Source organism: Aricia agestis, chromosome 19, assembly GCF_905147365.1.
Source record: "Aricia agestis chromosome 19, ilAriAges1.1, whole genome shotgun sequence".
Taxonomy (NCBI): domain Eukaryota; kingdom Metazoa; phylum Arthropoda; class Insecta; order Lepidoptera; family Lycaenidae; genus Aricia; species Aricia agestis.
The window spans coordinates 1,752,133-1,771,595 of NC_056424.1; the positions used below are offsets into that span (position 1 = coordinate 1,752,133).

General features: G+C 37.7%; 1 protein-coding gene across 6 annotated transcripts in view; it reads right to left on the reverse strand.

The window, feature by feature from the left end:
- LOC121736370 overlaps nt 1-19,463 on the reverse strand; it is a 48,441-nt gene that overhangs the window by 13,140 nt on the left and 15,838 nt on the right. For 3 of the 6 annotated variants that reach the window (XM_042127533.1, XM_042127532.1, XM_042127531.1), the window contains 11 exons: nt 11,766-11,932; nt 11,377-11,427; nt 8,541-8,643; nt 7,809-7,968; nt 6,660-6,942; nt 5,723-5,899; nt 5,182-5,383; nt 4,583-4,733; nt 4,092-4,250; nt 3,207-3,341; nt 1,433-1,608 (listed from right to left, as the gene is read on the reverse strand). In XM_042127533.1, coding sequence (XP_041983467.1) covers nt 1,433-1,608; nt 3,207-3,341; nt 4,092-4,250; nt 4,583-4,733; nt 5,182-5,383; nt 5,723-5,899; nt 6,660-6,942; nt 7,809-7,968; nt 8,541-8,643; nt 11,377-11,427; nt 11,766-11,932 — 1,764 coding nt within the window. Of the gene's footprint in view, nt 1-1,432; nt 1,609-3,206; nt 3,342-4,091; nt 4,251-4,582; nt 4,734-5,181; nt 5,384-5,722; nt 5,900-6,659; nt 6,943-7,808; nt 7,969-8,540; nt 8,644-11,376; nt 11,428-11,765; nt 11,933-14,116; nt 18,792-19,463 lie in introns of those variants that run through there. The other 3 variants (XM_042127529.1, XM_042127528.1, XM_042127530.1) reach the window with 2 other exon arrangements.

The following is a 19,463-nucleotide window of genomic DNA, read 5'->3' on the forward strand; positions in this document are numbered from 1 at the left end:
AAGTAAGATGGATAGTAAAGTGGGGGGTCCGGACCCCCAGCCCCCCCCCCCCCTTATATACGCCCATGCCGCCCCCCCCTACCTACTTATGTTTATTTTCACCTTTATCATCCATATAATTTCAGCTATCAATATTATGTAGGATATAATAATATTATATCCTACATATTTATACGTGGGAGAGCCATGCTTCGGCACGAATGGGCCGGCTCGACCGGATAAATACCACGTTCTCACAGAAAACCGGCGTGAAACAGCGCTTGCGCTGTGTTTCGCCGAGTGAGTGAGTTTACCGGAGGCCCAATCCCCTAACCCCTACCCTATTCCCTTCCCTACCCTCAACTATTCCCTTCCCTTCCCCACCCTCCTCTATTACCCTATTCCCTCTTAAAAGGCCGGCAACGCACTTGCAGCTCTTCTGATGCTGCGAGTGTCCATGGGCGACGGAAGTTGCTTTCTATCAGGTGACCCGTTTGCTCATTTGCTCCCTTATTTCATTAAATGAAAAAAAAATAAAAAAAATAGCTCCCTCACCGGTTTCGGTGACGGTGGCCGGTTTCCTTGAAACCAGGCCAGCTACGCAGGAGTAATTTTTATAGTGCCCAAGTGTGTGCGCAGTACACAAGAGCACTCTCTATTCCTTTACTCTCATAACCCAGTGGGACGGACGACCGACACGACTCAGATCAGGCGCAGGACCGACTTTTTACATGCCCATCCGACGCATGGATCATTTTACTTGTCAGATAATCAGGTGATCAGCCTGCATTGTCCTAACCAAACTTGGAAATAACATGTTTCCAACGCGGGAATCGAACCCACGACCTCCGAGTCAAGAGCCGCGCTCTATACCACTAGACCACGGAGGCGTTAACAGGGTAGGGTTTAAAAGCGTGCGAGAGCCGGGCGCATATTTTGAACTATGCCTACGCGCCTCGCGAATAATAAATGTTCGTGCAGCACGTCTCACTCTACAGTATCGGTCAAGTTGATATGGCCATGAAATTGCTGTACTTGTGCTATTATATATTTTATTACGTGGTCAATGATGAGTTGTCCATTGGTCCATGAAGTATGAATTTGGCCGCCGCCTGAATTTGCCGCCCGGGGCACAGACCCCGGCTTGCCCGCCCCTAGATCCGGGGCTGCTTAAGGTGGAAACAGACAGACATAAACATAATCATTTATTTAGCTCTAGACGTAGACTATAACATCGTTAAACCGAATTGAGTTTCTCGCGCGTTAACAGTACATTTTTTTAAGATAAATTCCTATGTTCCTTCCCGGGAATAAATGTACCAATTTCATAAAAATCTGTCCAATGGTTTTAGCGTGAGGACATAACCAGACAAACATACTTTCACTTTTATATTATTAAGTACAATACGTAGGTGTGCATAGTAACTGGATTATAAGTATTCATAGAACATACCAGTGTCAGTTCAGTATTATCATCCCTCAATGTCCCCAGATACTCCATGGCCTTCTCGCTCAGCGTCTTGGACTGCAGCTGCAGCTTCACCATGGACACGACTGTCGGCTTGGCCTCCAGCGTGAACTCCGGCGGACACTCGTACAGGTCTTCTAGTTTGGATATCTCGATGTTGCCTGCGAATGTGTTTAAATGGCTAAGAGGTCATGCTAAACTGACTCTATAGTCTATACTCTATAGCCGTGGTCGTCGGCCGTGAAAAAAAACGACGCGGATTTATCGCCAAATTAGTTCTTTCTCAATAACTCGATAAATATACAACATTTTATAAATCCGCTAGGTCGATCTCTCAATGATAGAATTTTATACAATGTGTTAAAATATTAACTTAGTTCATGCACGGTTATGGCAATAAATGAAAAATTCGTGAAAATTAGATGCATCTTTGTGTTTTTTTTTTTCTATCGAGAAAATTTTAAGATATCGTGTTTTTGCTCAGATCGAATTCTCGGAAATATAATGTAGTATCTAATTTTAGAAAATGAAACAATTCGGGGCTTATTTTCAAGTATAAAAATGAATTATAAAATCGACACTTTAGGGTTAGTCGGCCCCTTAAGGCCTGATTACAGCTACCGAGTACAGCGGCGAGATAGTGTTCTTGACCAATAAAATTTGCCGAGAGTACTGTCTCGCCACTCTACTCGGTAGGTGAAAAAAGGCATTACTCTGGAACTGCTCTTGGAGCACCCTGCACAGACTATGGCCCGGTGCTGGCACTCACTCACTTATATGTACGTTTATTTGTACCATCGAGGAAGTTGATTCCTATGCAATTGACAGACCAACGTTATTTGGTCGAATATGTCAATTCAGTGTTAATTGTGATCTGTCAGCTGGGTTTGACGTAACGCGACCAAACTACTTATAGACCTGGATCCCAGAAGGATAAGACATAACTTACTCTCTGATGGATGAAACCATAGGTTATTAGTAGTGCCTCGTGTACTTAGAATACCTGCGAATTTGTGTAGCTCTAAGTGTGACACCTGGTCAGGTACCAGGAACCAAAGTAGACTATAAATTAGTCTTACTTTACTTATTTTCAAATGGCTAATATTTATATATAATTTGTAGATTATTGTTCTGAACTAGTATCATGTACCAAAACTATTTTCAGACGTTTTAAAAGTAACTTTGTTGCTATTTTTTTTTCGAAGGCATTATTTTTATTTTATAAATTAATATAACACCTTAGAAAACAATACGATATTGCAAGAATTTATTTTCTACTAGCTGTTGCCCGCGACTTTGTCCGTGTCAGCATACTGCATAGTATTATTAAATTAAATTAAATTAAAAGTTTTCAACATTACAAATGATTTCTCATTTCTTAATTAATTATTTTCTAATTTTTCGGCACTTTTAGACTCGTACGTTTAGCACATACAAAATTTCAATAAAGAAAGTATAAAATACAAAAAATATGTTTTAATAAGTACAGTGTTTTCGGCGCCACTTAAAAGGGATATTTTTCAATCAAAATATTAAATATTTGTCGGATTATTCCGACCTTGGCGGTTAAAGGGTTAAAATATTAAAATATTAGTTTTTTTTGTGAAAATGAATGATTGATTAAGAAGCGATTAGCATGAAGAAAAAAAATAGTTTAAGTAGCCTATTTAACACGAAAAACCCTACGGCTACATAGCTCCACCTCGCGGCGAATAAAATATTAAAAATCTTTAACATAAGTGTTAAAGAAATCACTTACCATACTCAACATACTCCAGCATATACTTGTTCTGTTTGATGTTGGTGCGTTTGCAGAGCGCGCGGTAGTGCAGGCCGTCGGTGAACTTGCCGACCACCATGTCGCCCTTCTGCGGCGGCGCCTTCAGCGGTTTCACTGAAAGATTATACAATTTAGAACAAGACTGGTGAAAGTTTTGATTAGAAATAGAGTTCAGCAGTATAAAAAGGGATAAAATACTAATATTTAATGCAGTCCAGCTTCAGTCTTCTAAAGTCCCCAGTAAACAATGGCCCACGATAGCCCGCTGCAGGCCATCATGATCTGTAGACCACGATCACTTGGTGTTAAACACAATGGCGCATGGCTTATTAGTCACTACTGACTGGCAATTCACTGGCCATCGTCCGCCAAGCGCCAACATACCCCGTCTACACAATGGCGATAGATTGTAGTGGGTTAGCATGGATCATCTTACTTGTCACTGACAAGTAAGTTGTCAGACAATCAGGTGATCAGCCTGCATTGTCCTAACTAATCTTGGAAATAACATGTTTCCAACGCGGGAATCGAACCCACGACCTCCGAGTCAAGAGCTACGCTCTAAACCACTGGACCACGGAGGCGTTGCGCTAGTATACATGTGTCGGTAGAAGCAAAAGTTTTGAGATCGAGCTGATTCTAATTCCGTCGAGGGTAAGTGTCTAAACACACTATGCCGAAAATACGCGACCGAAGTTCGGCATGATTACGTCAGCAATGCCAAACGCATACAATATAACGCGACGTAATTTCGGCATGGTGTGTCATCGGCGATTTAAAATCCATTGCAGGCGTAATCTTGCGGAACTTCGGCCGCGTATTTTCGGCCTAGTGTGTTGAGACACTAAGGCAGCTCGCACTCACGTTGACCCTGCATGCCCGCGTGCAGCACATCCTCCAGCGCCTGGCTGAAACTGTGGAGCGCGGCGGTCGTAGCGGCGCGCACGAACGTCCGCTCCGCGCCCCCCTCCACCACCACCACGCTGCCCGCCGACACGTCCGGCCGGGACACTTCCGGCAGCACTGAGGATACAAAGAGAAGGAAAATGACAACATACTATTAGGGGCCATTCACATGTCACATGAAATTTTTTTTTAACACTTTTCTCCGCTTATTTCAAAAGAAAAGACGCCCGTAGGTATTTCCGACAAGGTTTACCTACTATAAGGTCACGCGACGTATAAAGTAGTTAGTTAATCAATACGGATCAACTTTCGAGTCCCGAAAAGGACATTTATCGCGGTACTTTCTTCGCGCGATAAACTTATTTCCGCGAAACGAAGTTGTAGGCTTCGTTCGAAACGAACTTGTATCAAATAACTTATTTAATAACAGCTGTTTCTTAATAACTTACAAACAGCGGCAGGTGATGGGGCTGGCTTCTCAACAGGTGGCAGCCAGCGGAACACTTCTCCCGTACCAATATCTGCACCATCTCTGGCCAGGCTCACTTTGAATGTATTTCCGACTTTCTCCACCAACGTGCAAGTAAGATTGTCTCCAACCTGTTGAAGGGAATTGTAATTTAAATGACATACTTAAGAAACATGGTTTCTTTTACATTAAAATAAATTGAAACATATTTTGCTCCTTTGGTCCTACGAGTACTGCATTGTGCTATAGCTAGCTAGCGATATAGGCCGCAGACAAAAATGATAGGGTATTGTGAAATGTTCAAATTTTTAGGACTTTTCAATGGGGCGCGGAGTGAGCAGGGCGCTTGCGCACAAGGGAACACACTATTGGTAGGTCAGTCGCTATCAGACGCTGACACCTTACAGCTATTGTAGGCCAATAGGCAGATACGGTTCATGCGCCGATTGCCCCTCTAGTTTCGTCAAGCAATTTTAAAGTTGTGCGCGGGATATACCTGTACTCCTCTGTCATCGATCTGGCAGCAGAACCGGCGTCTATCAGCGCTGTCGTGGTGAAAGCGAGACATCTAGCACATACCTGGACTCCCTTAGCGTCAAGCTGGCAGCAGAACTCCAGCACGTCCTCGTACTTGGGCGGCAGGCAGCGGCAGTTGTCGGGCTGCGTGGTGACGGTGCTGCCAGCGTCTATCAGCGCTGCCGTGGTGGGGTTGAGGCACCTGGCGCGGTACCACGCACCGTCTTCTGGGTTGAGGTACGAGAACGTCTCTCCGGGCATTGGCCTGGGGAATAACATCAATTTAGTTGTCTGCATAATATGATGAGTAGAAAAGACCCTTGTTGATCAGTACTGCACTTTCAAATCTTTTCAGTTGGCCTCCGGTAAACTCACTTAAAAAAAATGAGCACATAGTGACTTACCCTTTGAACATACGGTGTAAGCATTCCACAGCCATAACAAGCTGTCTACAATCTACATGTTTGTGATGTCATGCAGTTGTATGTAGTGCATTATGTTAGGTTTGTCTGTTACTTTTTAGTTTTTAGTCTAACTATGTTTTGTCTCTTGTACGTTTACTAAAGACGTTAAAATTATTTACTTATATCAAACACTGACTAACTTGTATATCTCACTAGTCTTCGCGCAGTCCTCTGTGTAGTCCTCGCACAGCATCTGGTAAGTCGCAGCGGCGTCCTCCGCCAGCGCGACGCACACGAAGCCCGGCCGCTCCGTCTTAGCGGCCGCTTCCAGTGACAGCATCATGATTGAACCCATAGCGAGGGCCTCCGGTAGGTATCTGGAGAAATTGGGTCTTGAATTACGGCGGACTATGTTAACGTTGGCAGACACCCTGTTATTGGCAACTAAGATTTGTTTTTCAAAATATAACAAATGCCAATAATAAGATTTTCTTGGTATTAACTTTTAAAGTAAATATAAGTAGGTGTTTTGCCTTATGTATTTTTTAGTCCTGTTTCACAAAAGCCTAATATTGGATAGCAAATATAAAAGTTATTTACTTTAAATGAGTAACTACCTGTCACTATTCATCGTCATTTACAAAGTTGCGTCTAGAATAACAAGCCAAATATACAGTTCAGTAAATGAGGCTTAGTAGAAATAGAAACAAAGTGCCCCGAAAAAACTTAGGGCTCTCACACATATATTTTTTTTTTAATCTATGGACGCTTCACACCACGTCAGTCTGGCCCCGTGGTAAGTACCTGATGGACTTGTGTTACAGGTACCAGACAACGGAAATATATTTAATACTTTTATACTATACATATATTTACGATTTTTATTATATGATACACATATTTAATACACATCCATGACCAAGGAACTTTGAAAACTTTTTGTTCCGTCGGCGGGATTCGAACCCGCAACCCCCGACTTGAGCTACCAACGCGCTCACCACTAAGCCACAGAGGTCGTCATCAACTCGCATCGAAAATATCTGCGGCACTACTCATAATAAAAAACAAATTGCGATACGATACAAATTCGCATTTATGTGTGGAAGTCCCAAACGTTAACAACAGTTGCATACTCACTGCTTAGGCGTAATTTTGGTTTCTTGCACTACTGGTGGAGGGTTTGCAGCTGGTTTCACCGGTTGCGGTTTCGGTGACGGTCCGGGTTGTTCCTGGGCAGGTTGTCGGAGCGGTTGCAGCTTCGGAACCGGAGCTGGTTCCGTAGACTGCCTGGCGGGTTGCGGCTTCGGCGAAGGTCCGGGTTCCGGAGCGGCTGCGGGTTTCACAGGTTGTCGCGTAGTTTTTGATTCCGGTTTATCTTCTTCTGGCTTCGGTATGCACATGGACAGTAGAGGCTTTGGACCTAGAGAAATATTAAGATCTTTTTAAACTGCCAAAGATTATAACTTTTAAGTCTTATACTTGTTTTGACAGTTCACACTTTAAGTGCAGTCAATTTCGTAACTAACTAAAACAATTATTAAATATCCCCTTTGGACCAGCCTAGATAAAAAAAATCAATTGTGCATTAGTAAAGAAGATCAAACTATCTATATAACTTTTTTTCTCTTTCACACACAACCCATTATCGAAGCGAAAGTATCTCTGTCTGTCTGTCTCGCTTTCACGCCAAAACTACCGAACCGATTGTAATGAAATGTTGTATACAGATAGTCTAAAGCCTGAGAAAGGACATAGGCTACTTTTTTACTGGAAAAGAGGGTTGTAAGGGGGTGAAAATACGAAAATTTGTTCAAATTACGTTGGTTCCAAAAATGCATAATAGATGGCGCCGTGCGTCTCTTACATCGCGCTAACGCTTGCCCAACATCTTTCTATAAGAGGTGGTATCATCATACATTCGAGTTTCGATTTTTTTCGATTGTTATTTCTTTTTTACGTTATTTAATAATAAGTCAGTACTTTATATTATATACGTAACCTTAAACCTATCAATGATAAATAGTTTATGGGTAAAGTTGTGTAATTGGGGGGCTAAATAAGCTTTAAAATTTGGCATAAAATATAAAGTTTAATTTTAAAAAATGAAATATTATGTGCACACTGCACAGCTGTTTTGATTTAAGGGGTACCAAGGTTTTTTTTTATAAAAGCTTTTGACACCAATTTTGTTGACATCGCGCGCTATAAACTGAAGTCCACGCGGACGAAGTCGCGGGCAACAGCTAGTATACTATAGAATTCTGTACAAAACCCTTTAGAACTTACTGTTGGTTTCAAAACTTTCCTCCTCGTCAGCAGGTCTAGAATTATTGTGTCTCATGTTCGGACGGCCGTTTTGATTCCTCGGACCGTTGCGATTGTTCTGGTGATAATTCTGATTATTATTCCTCTCCCTCGGCCCTCTAGGATCTCTTGTATGGTATTTCTGTTTAATAAAAATTTTATGAATATCAAACATACTTTTTTTTATATAGTGTGTTAGTGTAAACACCATTATCCTTGAAACCATCGTTACACTAACATCTTGTATAATGGTTGTAGACATAAGGGCATAGCAAATAAAACTCCACCTTTTAGATCACTTCCCTGAGTACATTAAACATTTACAGCCATACTCAGAGATTAATTAACTTTAATTTCATGCAGATTTTGACATAACCTTCATACTTTTACTTGATATTAAAATATTTTTTTATTTTCATTTATTTATTTTAATGCCAAACTTTTGGCTCTTGAAATCAAAGTGTCTTCACACTAGGCTGAATTACGCCGGCGTAATTTCCACCGCAAATGTCGAGCGCTTGAGCAGCGCCGTTCGTCCACACGTTTGTTATAGCTTCGAACGGCGTTGCGCAACAGTTAACGATAAAACCACCAACAGCGTATAACTTAACAAAAGTAGCGTTTGTCTTCAAATAATCACCGGACAGACGAGAACAGAAAGACACTGTGTTAAGTTTTTACAAGAGACAGAGTAAAAAGATGAAGATGTCTTACTTTCTGTGAATCAGAGTCGTCATTGCCTTGGTCCCTGCTCGAGTTGAGATTCTGCGACCTGTTGAGCGGCCGCGGGGGCCGCAGCGGCTGCGCCGGAGGCACGCTGGTAACAACGACATTATATTTTTTTTTTTTTTATTATAAAATTGGGGCCGTCTATAGACTGTTCGTCCATATCCTTTTTTTGTTATTTTATTATTTAGATTTTTCGCACCAAGGATAATTGAAATAATATTATGAATTTTAATTAATTGTGGTCCATCACGCCATGGACCCTTTTTTTTTTTTTTTAAATATATATGTGTATATGTTTATTTAATAGAATAGAGTATAATATGTTATACATATAATATATATATATATATATATATATATATATATATATATATATATATATATATATATATATATATATATATATATATATATATATATATATATATATATTTATTGTTTTATAAATTGCATAATAATAATATTAATGTTTTGAACGGTGAGGTCCCAGTCGGTGTGGCGGCCAGTAGATCCGACATTTTCCGATTTCCTTAGATTTTATGCTGCTCCACCCTTTGCCTTTAGATGATGTGACATTGGCTTGGTGGAGAGGGGTCACTCAAGCTGGGTGGAGTTTCTAGGTTGTTAAAAAGATATCGTTCTGTGTCGAATCTACCCGCCATGTGGCTTAGGACTTTATCGTTCCTGTCTTTTATAGCCATTTTTATATTATAATCTTTTATGTGTTCGGTTGACACCTCCGTGGCTCTTTTTATGAAGCTTGCCACAGCGTCTCCATCAGTGTCAGTGTAATAGACACAGGTGTTAGTGTGCCGGGATATAGCTACAACTGCATGAGGAACGCTGTCATGGATTGCCAGCTTTCGGGACTTGGTCTGTATGATGATCACCGAAGGACTCGTTAATCCCTGAGCTTCATGGATTGTGAGGACGCGAGAGTCCGTTCCCGATCCATAGCCTGTATTAGTGAGGGCTGCTTTCTCCTCTTGTGTGTGGACAAGATACAGGGTATTTAGATCGGTTTTAGGTATTCTCGCTCCTGTATACTTCATTAGCTTTAGGGACCGCACAATTTCCTTCGATGAATAGATGTTATTATAGACCATGTTTAAGGCGTATGCCACATCCATAGGGCTCCTGTGTGTGCAAGACAACTCCTGGGTGATGCTGGTTACCAGGTTTGGACGAGTGTAATTAAGTTTAAAGAGGTTTTCACGCTCTATAAACGGAAGTTGGTTAATATCTCCAATGAGGATGACATCGTTGGCGCCTGTTAACTGATTCGCCATGACGATTGAGCCGAAATGGTTCATGAGGGCCTCGTCAACTATCAACCTTTTGTAGGTTCCTTTTGTCCCATTTACCAGCAAAGAGGCCATGGTACGAACTTTATCTTTAACTTGTTGCCAGTTCGTAGCGATAGCCTTTGCTTTAGATCCTCGGCTGCTTCGATTGTAGTTGTTATTATAACGTCTGTTTCCTCATTGAAGTTATTAATGATCCAAGTTGTCTTCCCACATCCAGGAACCCCATTGACCCACGAGTAGTTGATAGGTTTCGCGAATATGTCCCAGTCCATGCTAGATTCGGGGTCCCCAGATAGGACTTCTGCCATTTCTAGTATCCTGTCTTCCAGCATTATTCTGGTACATTCCGCTATTACCACTATTGGATCCTCAGATTTTGTAATAAATTTGAGTGTTCCCGTGCGTTTTGTCTCATCCTCGTCCAGAACCACGAATCCGCAGTCGGCACTTAATGCCGCCATATACTGCCCTGTCATCGCCCCGGCAATTATTGTGGAGGTGACATTGTCGTATATGGCAGCTTTTGCATCCTCGAGTCTCACTTCTAACAGCTTTTGATTTTTCCGCTGATAGGCCTGCATGATCTTATTGCAGGTCAAGAGCTTTATGGTCTTGTTTGCTCTTATTATTTTATGGCATTTATTATATGATCTTCGGGGCTCTGGGCCAGTCTGAGTTTTGGCGGGAGCACTTGCCCGAGATCGGCCCTATATCTTTTGTTTTTATTTGCCGGTGTTTGTGTAGATGGTTCCATCAAAAAAGCCTCCATTGCTAAAGCCTGCCGATTTGTTTGTGACGAAGCCTTGATCCGAGAAAGGGTGTTTTTATCCTCGATCATTCTTTCACGATGAAGTACTTTTTTGACGGATCCCACAAACGCTTTTAATTTGGCCATTGAGTTTAGAGACTTCTTAATTTCATTTTTATCTCTCTCTTTCTCATCCTCTTTTTTGTCCTCCCGTGATGCTTGGAGTCGTTCACTTGCGGAGGATGAGTTCGCCTTATTACTGGGTTGGGACGCTGCTGGCTGATCATCACGATTCCTTTTGAGGAAGCTTAGGTCATCCCCTCGGTTCTCGTAGACGATTATCTCATGATGTTCTGAGGCTTTTACTATTCCATAGTAATTTTCAGCCCTGCCTTTGTCCTGTCCCAGTGACATTGCGTCTACGCTGATTATGCGTGGGGTGGTACTGTGTCTTATCCCCATTGCTCCCAACTCCTTCAAAGACGAACATGCCCGTTCAAAGGCATTATATTTACACCTTCATCGCAGACACAATAGATTTTCAATAATTGTTATGCGGCAGCCGACTGCCGCTTGGGGATTGATGGGTTAAGTTAACTGGATGTTTATTCATCCCCTTTAACATAGTCTAAGGACATCGGCTTTTGTATGAAATATCTAAAAATCTGATAAAGATTGATAGCAAAGAAATGGTATTTAATAAAAAAAATACTTTAAAAGGTGTTAGTGTAGGTTGTATGGATATTTACTGACTAATAACACTTACCTAGGTTCTGCGTCAATTTTCTTCATGTCAGGTAGAGGAGCACCGTTTAAGCTACAAAAAAATAATAATAAAGTAACTTAGTTTACGGACCTGTTTCCCTTTCAATTATGAGTAACGATTCGCTCTATCACTGCTTACTTTATAGTTTATACTGAACAACAGAGACATAACTTTCGAATAAGATATTACATATTGGGCGCAATACAACAGGCACTCACACCTCAGTATTAATTATTCCGGTTAGTACTATATATTTTATTTACTTACTAAAATTATTTTAACTAAATGATACTTTATTAATAATATGTAATAATGTGTTCCATTATCATTGAATTTATAAAATGCGTATTGATTCTATATATTTTTTTATTATTACCATCATTACTCACCGCGCCAAATTATGACAGACGGAGCGATGGCGGTTGTTCCAGTCCGCGCGCTGGCACCGCACGCCGCAGTAGGGGGTGTGGCCGCACCGCGAGCAGAACGCCTCGGCGGGCGCGCCGCAGACCACGCACGCGCACGACGCATCGCGCTGTAGTGCGGGGATTGACAACTGAGGACGCGCATGCCGCTTGTATCAATGTTTATCGGTTATGCAATTCGCAAAGCAAAAAGCTTTTTTCTACCAAGATTCTACCGTTAAATGTAAAGGTAGCATGCCGTTCTTCGCAGCAACGCGACGGCGACCGAAAAAAATTTAAAAATAGCTTTAAGAACTTAGCTATGGTTTCATTTTGTACCTACATTATTCTAGAACTAGAATCTAACGACTTATGTGACGTAGAGCAATATGAAGTCTATAGACTATAGTCACTAATACTTTTTCGGTCGCGGTCGCGTGTTACGATGAGCGGCGTGCTTCCTTAAGCGACAATAAGTGCGAGACCGCATTAGGCGACATTACGCTGCAGCGGAGCGATACCTTGCTTACCATAATTCCGACTTCTAATGTGTCGTGTCGCGTAGCTCCGCTGCCGCGTTGTGCAGCAGCTTAGCTTATACGATTTCATACGAAGAATTTTGTAATAGGCATGATGACTATTTTTTTTCTAATCGGTAATTGAAAGACACTTAAAAAATAGAAACAACGTTGAAAGAATGACTCTGATAGCTTAAAAATTCATTAAGATATGACAGTTCAAATATCTCATAAAAAAGACCTGCCCGAAACGCTCCATACAAAGTGCTACGAAAGTATGACGTCAGTCTTTCGTAGTTTGTACGCATCGGGAGACACCTTTGTTCGACAGGTATATTAAATATTGCGTTTATGAAAGTGGTTTCGTAACAAAAGTTGTTTTTAATTGCATAAGTTATTGAATTGTATACAAATATTAAGAAATTTAATTGAAAAAAAAATCGACTTGAATATCCAACTTTGAAGGCGCATAACAAAAAAAAATACAAATGCTATCAAACTGAAATTTTGGGAACACTTATTTTTTACCGTGATTTCTTTATTTTATTAACAAAATTCGCTAATCTTTGACCTTGTCATCATCCCTATTGTAAATACATAATATTATGTTAAAACTAGGTGTTTTTAATTGCATAAGTTATTGAATTGTATACAAATATTAAGAAATTTAATTGAAAAAAAAATCGACTTGAATATCCAACTTTGAAGGCGCATAACAAAAAAAAATACAAATGCTATCAAACTGAAATTTTGGGAACACTTATTTTTTTCCGTGATTTCTTTATTTTATTAACAAAATTCGCTAATCTTTGACCTTGTCATCATCCCTATTGTAAATACATAATATTATGTTAAAACTAGCTGTCCCGGCAAACGTTTCTTTGCCATATAAAGTATTTCACCCATATTATTTTATTGAAGTGACTAAATAAGTATGTCACTATGGCAACGTCCATCGCTATCCCGTCGCACAAACAATGGTCGCAGTCAGTCTCGAGTTGTAATAATTTACTATTATTTATTCAACAAATGCACTTATCAATATAAAAAGTACCCAGTAGCCGATTATCAGACCCACTGAATATGCATATAAAATTTGGTTAAAATCAGTAAAGCCATTTCGGAGGAGTACACGGCCTAACATAGTGACACGAGAATTTTATATATAAGAAGAAAGATATTAGAATATTTATTATTATTGCTTATTACCTAATCATATTGGGATTACTGATAAATAATTAAGAGACTTTTCAAAATTCACTTTATTGTAAATGTTAAAAATTGGCAATGCTCCTAGTATTAAACTTGATAACTTTAATATAATAGTCATGATTTAAAACATGTGGCCTGGTGGTAACAAAAGAAATAGTCACAAGCAACTTTTAAACAAACAATTGATTTTGCTTCATCAAAATAATATGATCACAGTATTATTCACTTACTTATAAAGGCAGTATTCACTTTGAACATTCATTTATAAAAAGATGAGCTGTGTTTTAATTATTATCACATTTAAAATATGGCAACCAATAATAAAATCTAGGTATTAATCAATCATGACAAAGAGTATATAACACATTATAAGTTAAACAGACTTAGGAACTAAAAATAGAGGTGGGTATGCTTAGCATGAAATGGATATACTAACAATAATTGTATAACAAAACTTATCACCTAAACTTTTAAAATAACAGACTTTTTTTTATAGATTTAGAGAGCATAATTTTTATCATAATAATGGTAAACAATTAAAATAAACTAGAAAATATGAAAGCATATATAGTGTCCGACGTCCGTGACAAAAAGTACACAATAAAAACAAATATAAAATAACCAATCACAGTAACTTACAAGACAAAATGATTAATTGGATATGTATACTATTTTATAAAATGGAATGCAAATTTTAAAATTGGAATTCCAAATTTTCTCCAGCGAATGATGGATCAAAATCTTCTTCTTCCATAACTCGAGCCGAAGTTTTATCAACAAATACAGTGAAATGCCCTACATCAGAGGATGGCTCTATTTTCCACAAAAATGTGTTGAGTTTCGGATTCTTTTCGTTCAGTACTCCAATAATTACATCCAAACAACCTTTGGCTGTCAGAAAGTCTGGTGGTATTTTTAAGTCCACCTTACAATAATCATCATCATCTATGGCATCCATTTGTTCCATTATATTGTAATTTTCATTACCGATGTAGTAGAAAGTATCATTTTCATTGAGACATTTATCACATTTATAATTCTCCTTATTGTTAGCTACATCGATATCAGCGTCATTTGTGATGTTTTTATAATCATCACTGCAAAATGGTTCTAGACTAGGTCTTTTTTTAATGATAGAAAGTAAGTATCCAAAATCAAATTCCGGACTTTGGCCATCTATGTTACCATTAAAACTATCACTCCTTATAACTTGTGCAGATAGGGCATCCATTTGCAAAACAACTTGCGGATACTTTGTTTTTGTTGTGGTTTGCCTCCAAAACTTGGTACGTAGCCTTGGGTTTTGGTTCTGCAATATCGCTACTACTTCTTCAAAGCTTTTTATACTTTTAATTTTCATGTTAACGATACCTACAACTCCTCGATATTCTGTTGCCTTTATGGTGAAATCTAGAGAGAGACCAATATTGTTGATGTTACTTTCAATCCAAAATCTTGTTTGGATATCTTTACAGATTACAAAAATAACACCTTCGCACAAATATATATCGTAGATTCTCGGAATAAATGCATCATAAGTACCCCAAGTGTCTCCCACAAGGTCCTCCAAAGCCTGTTTTATATCGTTAAAGTTCATTTCATCTATACGTACCTCTGGATACTCAGTAGCGCTTATATAAAGTTTGAAATCATCAGGAATCGTATCACTATAATTGTTTTTTCTATTTTTGTTTCTAAGATTGTTCAATGATGTCTTCTTGCCGGAGGTCTCTAATTCACAGTACATCATTTTTATTATTTTCTCTCTTAAATTTTTCTCTATTTCTTCAGCAGTATCAGTATTTATATTTATAACATTCGGTTGATTATCAGGCCTCGGTTTCTTTATTTCTTCACATGTAACGATGTGTCCTTCATATTCTAAGGTCATATTAGACTTTCTTAGAAACCTTAAGGAACTGCCATCCACTCCAAATACACGTGTCTGTTCTCCGGGTACATCAGAATAAATCTTCCAAGCATTAGTTTGCAATTTTGAATATGACTCTTGGAGGGTAGGTAACATTGCTTTGGATTCGAGCTGGGATATTTCCAGTGGTAATGTCATAGATACTCTATAAAATCTAATTAAGCGTGCTATATTGTGAAGCTTCAATTTAAGGCCGAGTGATGTGGATATTTCTGGTAAAACTTCTACGAAATACTCCTTTGTTTCTATATTTTCACAAATAAATACTATAGCACCGTTTGATATATAAACGTCTTCAAATTGTGGAATAATATCATCGTCAAACAATTCCTCATCTTTGGTTAGACACTCGTTAAATAATCGAGATATCTGTCGCATGTGACTCTTATCTAATTTCGCTGTAGGATAATCCTCCAAAACAACAGCCAATTTTAATTCTTTATCGACATACAAGTAATTTGTGCATCTGTAATAGGACAGTTCTTTTTTTCGGTATCTATTAGAATAATCAGTATCACCAAATAAAATGTTATCGTTAATATTTGCAGCTGATTTAAACTCAATATCACCGGTAAAGTCTACATTCTTGAAATCTTTATGGACGTACAATTTGGATGTGATTATCGCTTCAGGCTCATTGTGTTCATCAAGTTCATCACACATGGCACGATCAAGATCAGAAGAATCAACTATTTTATTAGAATTTCCTGTCTGTTGTTTCGGCAAACTTCTATTTTCGTCTTTCACGAGGACAATACTGTCACAAGTACTTACTTCGTCTATTTCTGGGTTTTCACATTTCAAGTCACTCGAAATATAAATTTGGAGAACGTTTGGAGATTCATTTACTGAATTAATTAAAGTAGAACTTACTTCATTTGCTGTTACATTTTCATTAGAATCGCTATCATCCATACTGGAACCATTATTTATCACTTGATGAACAATTTTTAAAGACTGCTCTGATTTCACGTCACCTACTGTTATAAAATTTTCTATTTTTTCAGTGTCGTTAAATTTGTCTGTATCCTCTGTTTTTGAGTCATTAATATTATTGGTGGTCTCGAAATTGATTTCATTTACATTTTCTTTGTCGTAAGACTTTGATTTTCGAACCCTAAGTTCCCAAGTATTTGAAATGTTTACATTTGCGTTTATTTTGGAAAATTCTTCAGACAACTTTTCATTTGAAGTTTTCTGTACTCCTAAAATATTTGATGCCATGATTTCACAAAGAACATTATCTCTAATTATTGAATCTTGATTTGCAGACTCAGAAGAGCTATTTAATAATGTATTAGATTCTTTTACAAATGTATCTGTGAATCCTTCCTCCAAGTTACTTATTCCTTCTGTACTAGAATTTGTTAAAATATCCTCACCTTCAATTAATGATCCGCTTTCGTCCGATTTTATATTAGGTGAGTTGCTATTTAATTCTTTTTGTAACCTTCTTTCGGCACATTCAGTATACAATTCACCTGAACTGTCTTCAGTAATTAATTCTTCAGATCTCGGTCTTACAGCTGTTTTTGTAGTAAAAGAATTGTGCATTTCATCTGAACTATCTTCGTCATTACTTTCATCGCATTCATAAGGTTTATAATTTTCTGTTGATATGTTTCTTTTTAGATCAGATACTTTAAAAACGTCTGGTTTTAAGTCTTTTAGAAGTTTTATTCTTGATTGAAAACTTAACAAATCCGGTTCGAAGGAAATTACTCTATAATAGACAAGCTCACCAGCTTTTACTCTAAATTGTATTTTATCGGAATCTACGTCATTTTGAAAGGTAAAAGATCGAATAGTTTCATACGAAATGCTATCAATCAAGAAATATAAAGCATGTATTTTACCATTTATACATTGTTTGGAAATAATTTTAAAGTTATCTTTGTGTATTTTTGGATTAAAAAGTTGCATGTTTTTGAATACATCGATAACCGCAGCTGGGCAAAGTCCTTCCTGAATTTTCATTTTACCTAAATGTAAACGAGTCGTTTCTGTGCTGAAAAATTTTAGACGACAATTCATTCGTTCCTGAAGACCAGGAGAAACTCTAACAAACCATTGTTTACTGTCAAGGTCGTTGAAAATACACACGATAGCCCCTTTGTTGATATAACAATCCAAGAATTTTGGAGTATTCTTAAGCAAATTCGATTGTTTTTGCATATCAATAATATCTTTCAATGATTTGTTAAATAATTCCATACGTCTCAAATTTATTTTAGACATTGGGTAACCACACAGCGCCACCACTATCTTGAGTTCATCAATAATAATCTCATTATAATCATTTATCCTTGGATTTTTAAGGATATTTCTTTTAAAATCTATGTTGATTTCATATAATTCATCAATTTTTTTCTTTATATCTTTCATCTCATGTAAGTCAGAGGCTTTACTTAATTTTTTTTCATTATCCTTTACAAATTTTGTGTCCGCAGCATTTAAAGATTTTAAAATTTCAACTCTTGAAGCTATGCTCCAGAAATCATCTTCGAGGGATAAGGTTTTACCATAAATATCAATTGAGCCTTCTATTTCAAATTCCATTTCATTGAAATCTATTACATTTCTAAAAGTAGAGCTCCTTATGATTTCATATGATTTTTTATCAATAACAATAGAAATGTAATCTACGTTAGAAACATTTATTTTCTTAACTATTTTCCACTGACCTGTTTTTAAGTCAGGATTGAGTTTTTGCAATTGTTGTAGAAACTCTTCGGCGAATTTTGAAGACTCTGCTGGTGTAACGATTGAAGTTAACCATAAACGAATTGTTTCACATTTCAATAATAAAAAATCACAATTCATACGCTCTTTTATGCCAGGTAATATAATAAGCAACCACCTTTTACTTTCAAAATCATTGAAAACACACACTATCGCTCCATTATTAATATAACAATCTCGAAATGTTGGGGAATTTCGAAGCAATTTGCTCGATTTTTGAATACCAATTATGTCTTTTACACATTGATTGAATCTTTTGATATCATGTAGTTGTATTTTAGTTTTTGGATAACCAGCAAATGTTATTGCAAATTTTAAATCACCGTCAACATCTTCATAATCATTTGCCCTAAGTCTATGTATATCACAAATGTTACTTTCATCACAGCCTACTTCATTTCTATGATTTACAACTATATCTAGAGGAATGTCTATATCACAATACTCATCGAATACTGCTTCCGTAATTTCTTGTAGTATACCATCATCTATATCATGGCAACATTTTAAGGTACTGTCATCTTCACCACTATCTTTACGATTGCTTTTGTCTTCGTTTATTTGTCCGCGTGGACCGCGTGTTGTTTCTTCACAGGAACTGGGCGTTTTCTGTTAAAGAATTGTCTCGTGTTTTCAAAAGCTTTGCAACTACTAAGCACCATAACTTAGAGTTAGTACAGGGCCTATTTTATATGCGCGTAGGATGCGTATATAAAAGCGAAATGAGAACATAATACATAATTATGTGCTTCAAAAGAGATTATCGCTAAAACAAGAGTGACTAACGGCCCAATATTCAATCTATCTCTGGTTTGACATACAACCGATCGCAGCTAACATTGAATTGACATAAAATATATGTGTCTAATGTCTAATGTGAGCTATTCCTATCTCTAGTATGGCAAAACCAGAGATAGATCAAATATTGGGAACGGCCGTAAGTGCAGACTCCGCCTATCTAATGCTGCGTGTTTCAAATACGCCATGTGCTTAAGCCCTTACAACATACAAACTTTACGTAAAGTATTCATAGATTACACCTCGATTACAGATAATATTGTATAGATTCGAAAGATTACAATAATTGTGGGTCTTACATTATATCATAATATTCTAGATTTTATTTAACAAAAAGTTGCTTGTGAGAGCATCATATTTAAAAAGACAGATATTAATAAATTTTAACATATAAATTTAATATTGACAACTTTCCCATTAATTAACATGAGAAAACTAGTAACTGCTAGTACACTTAAATTTTTAGTAATATAACTCAATAAA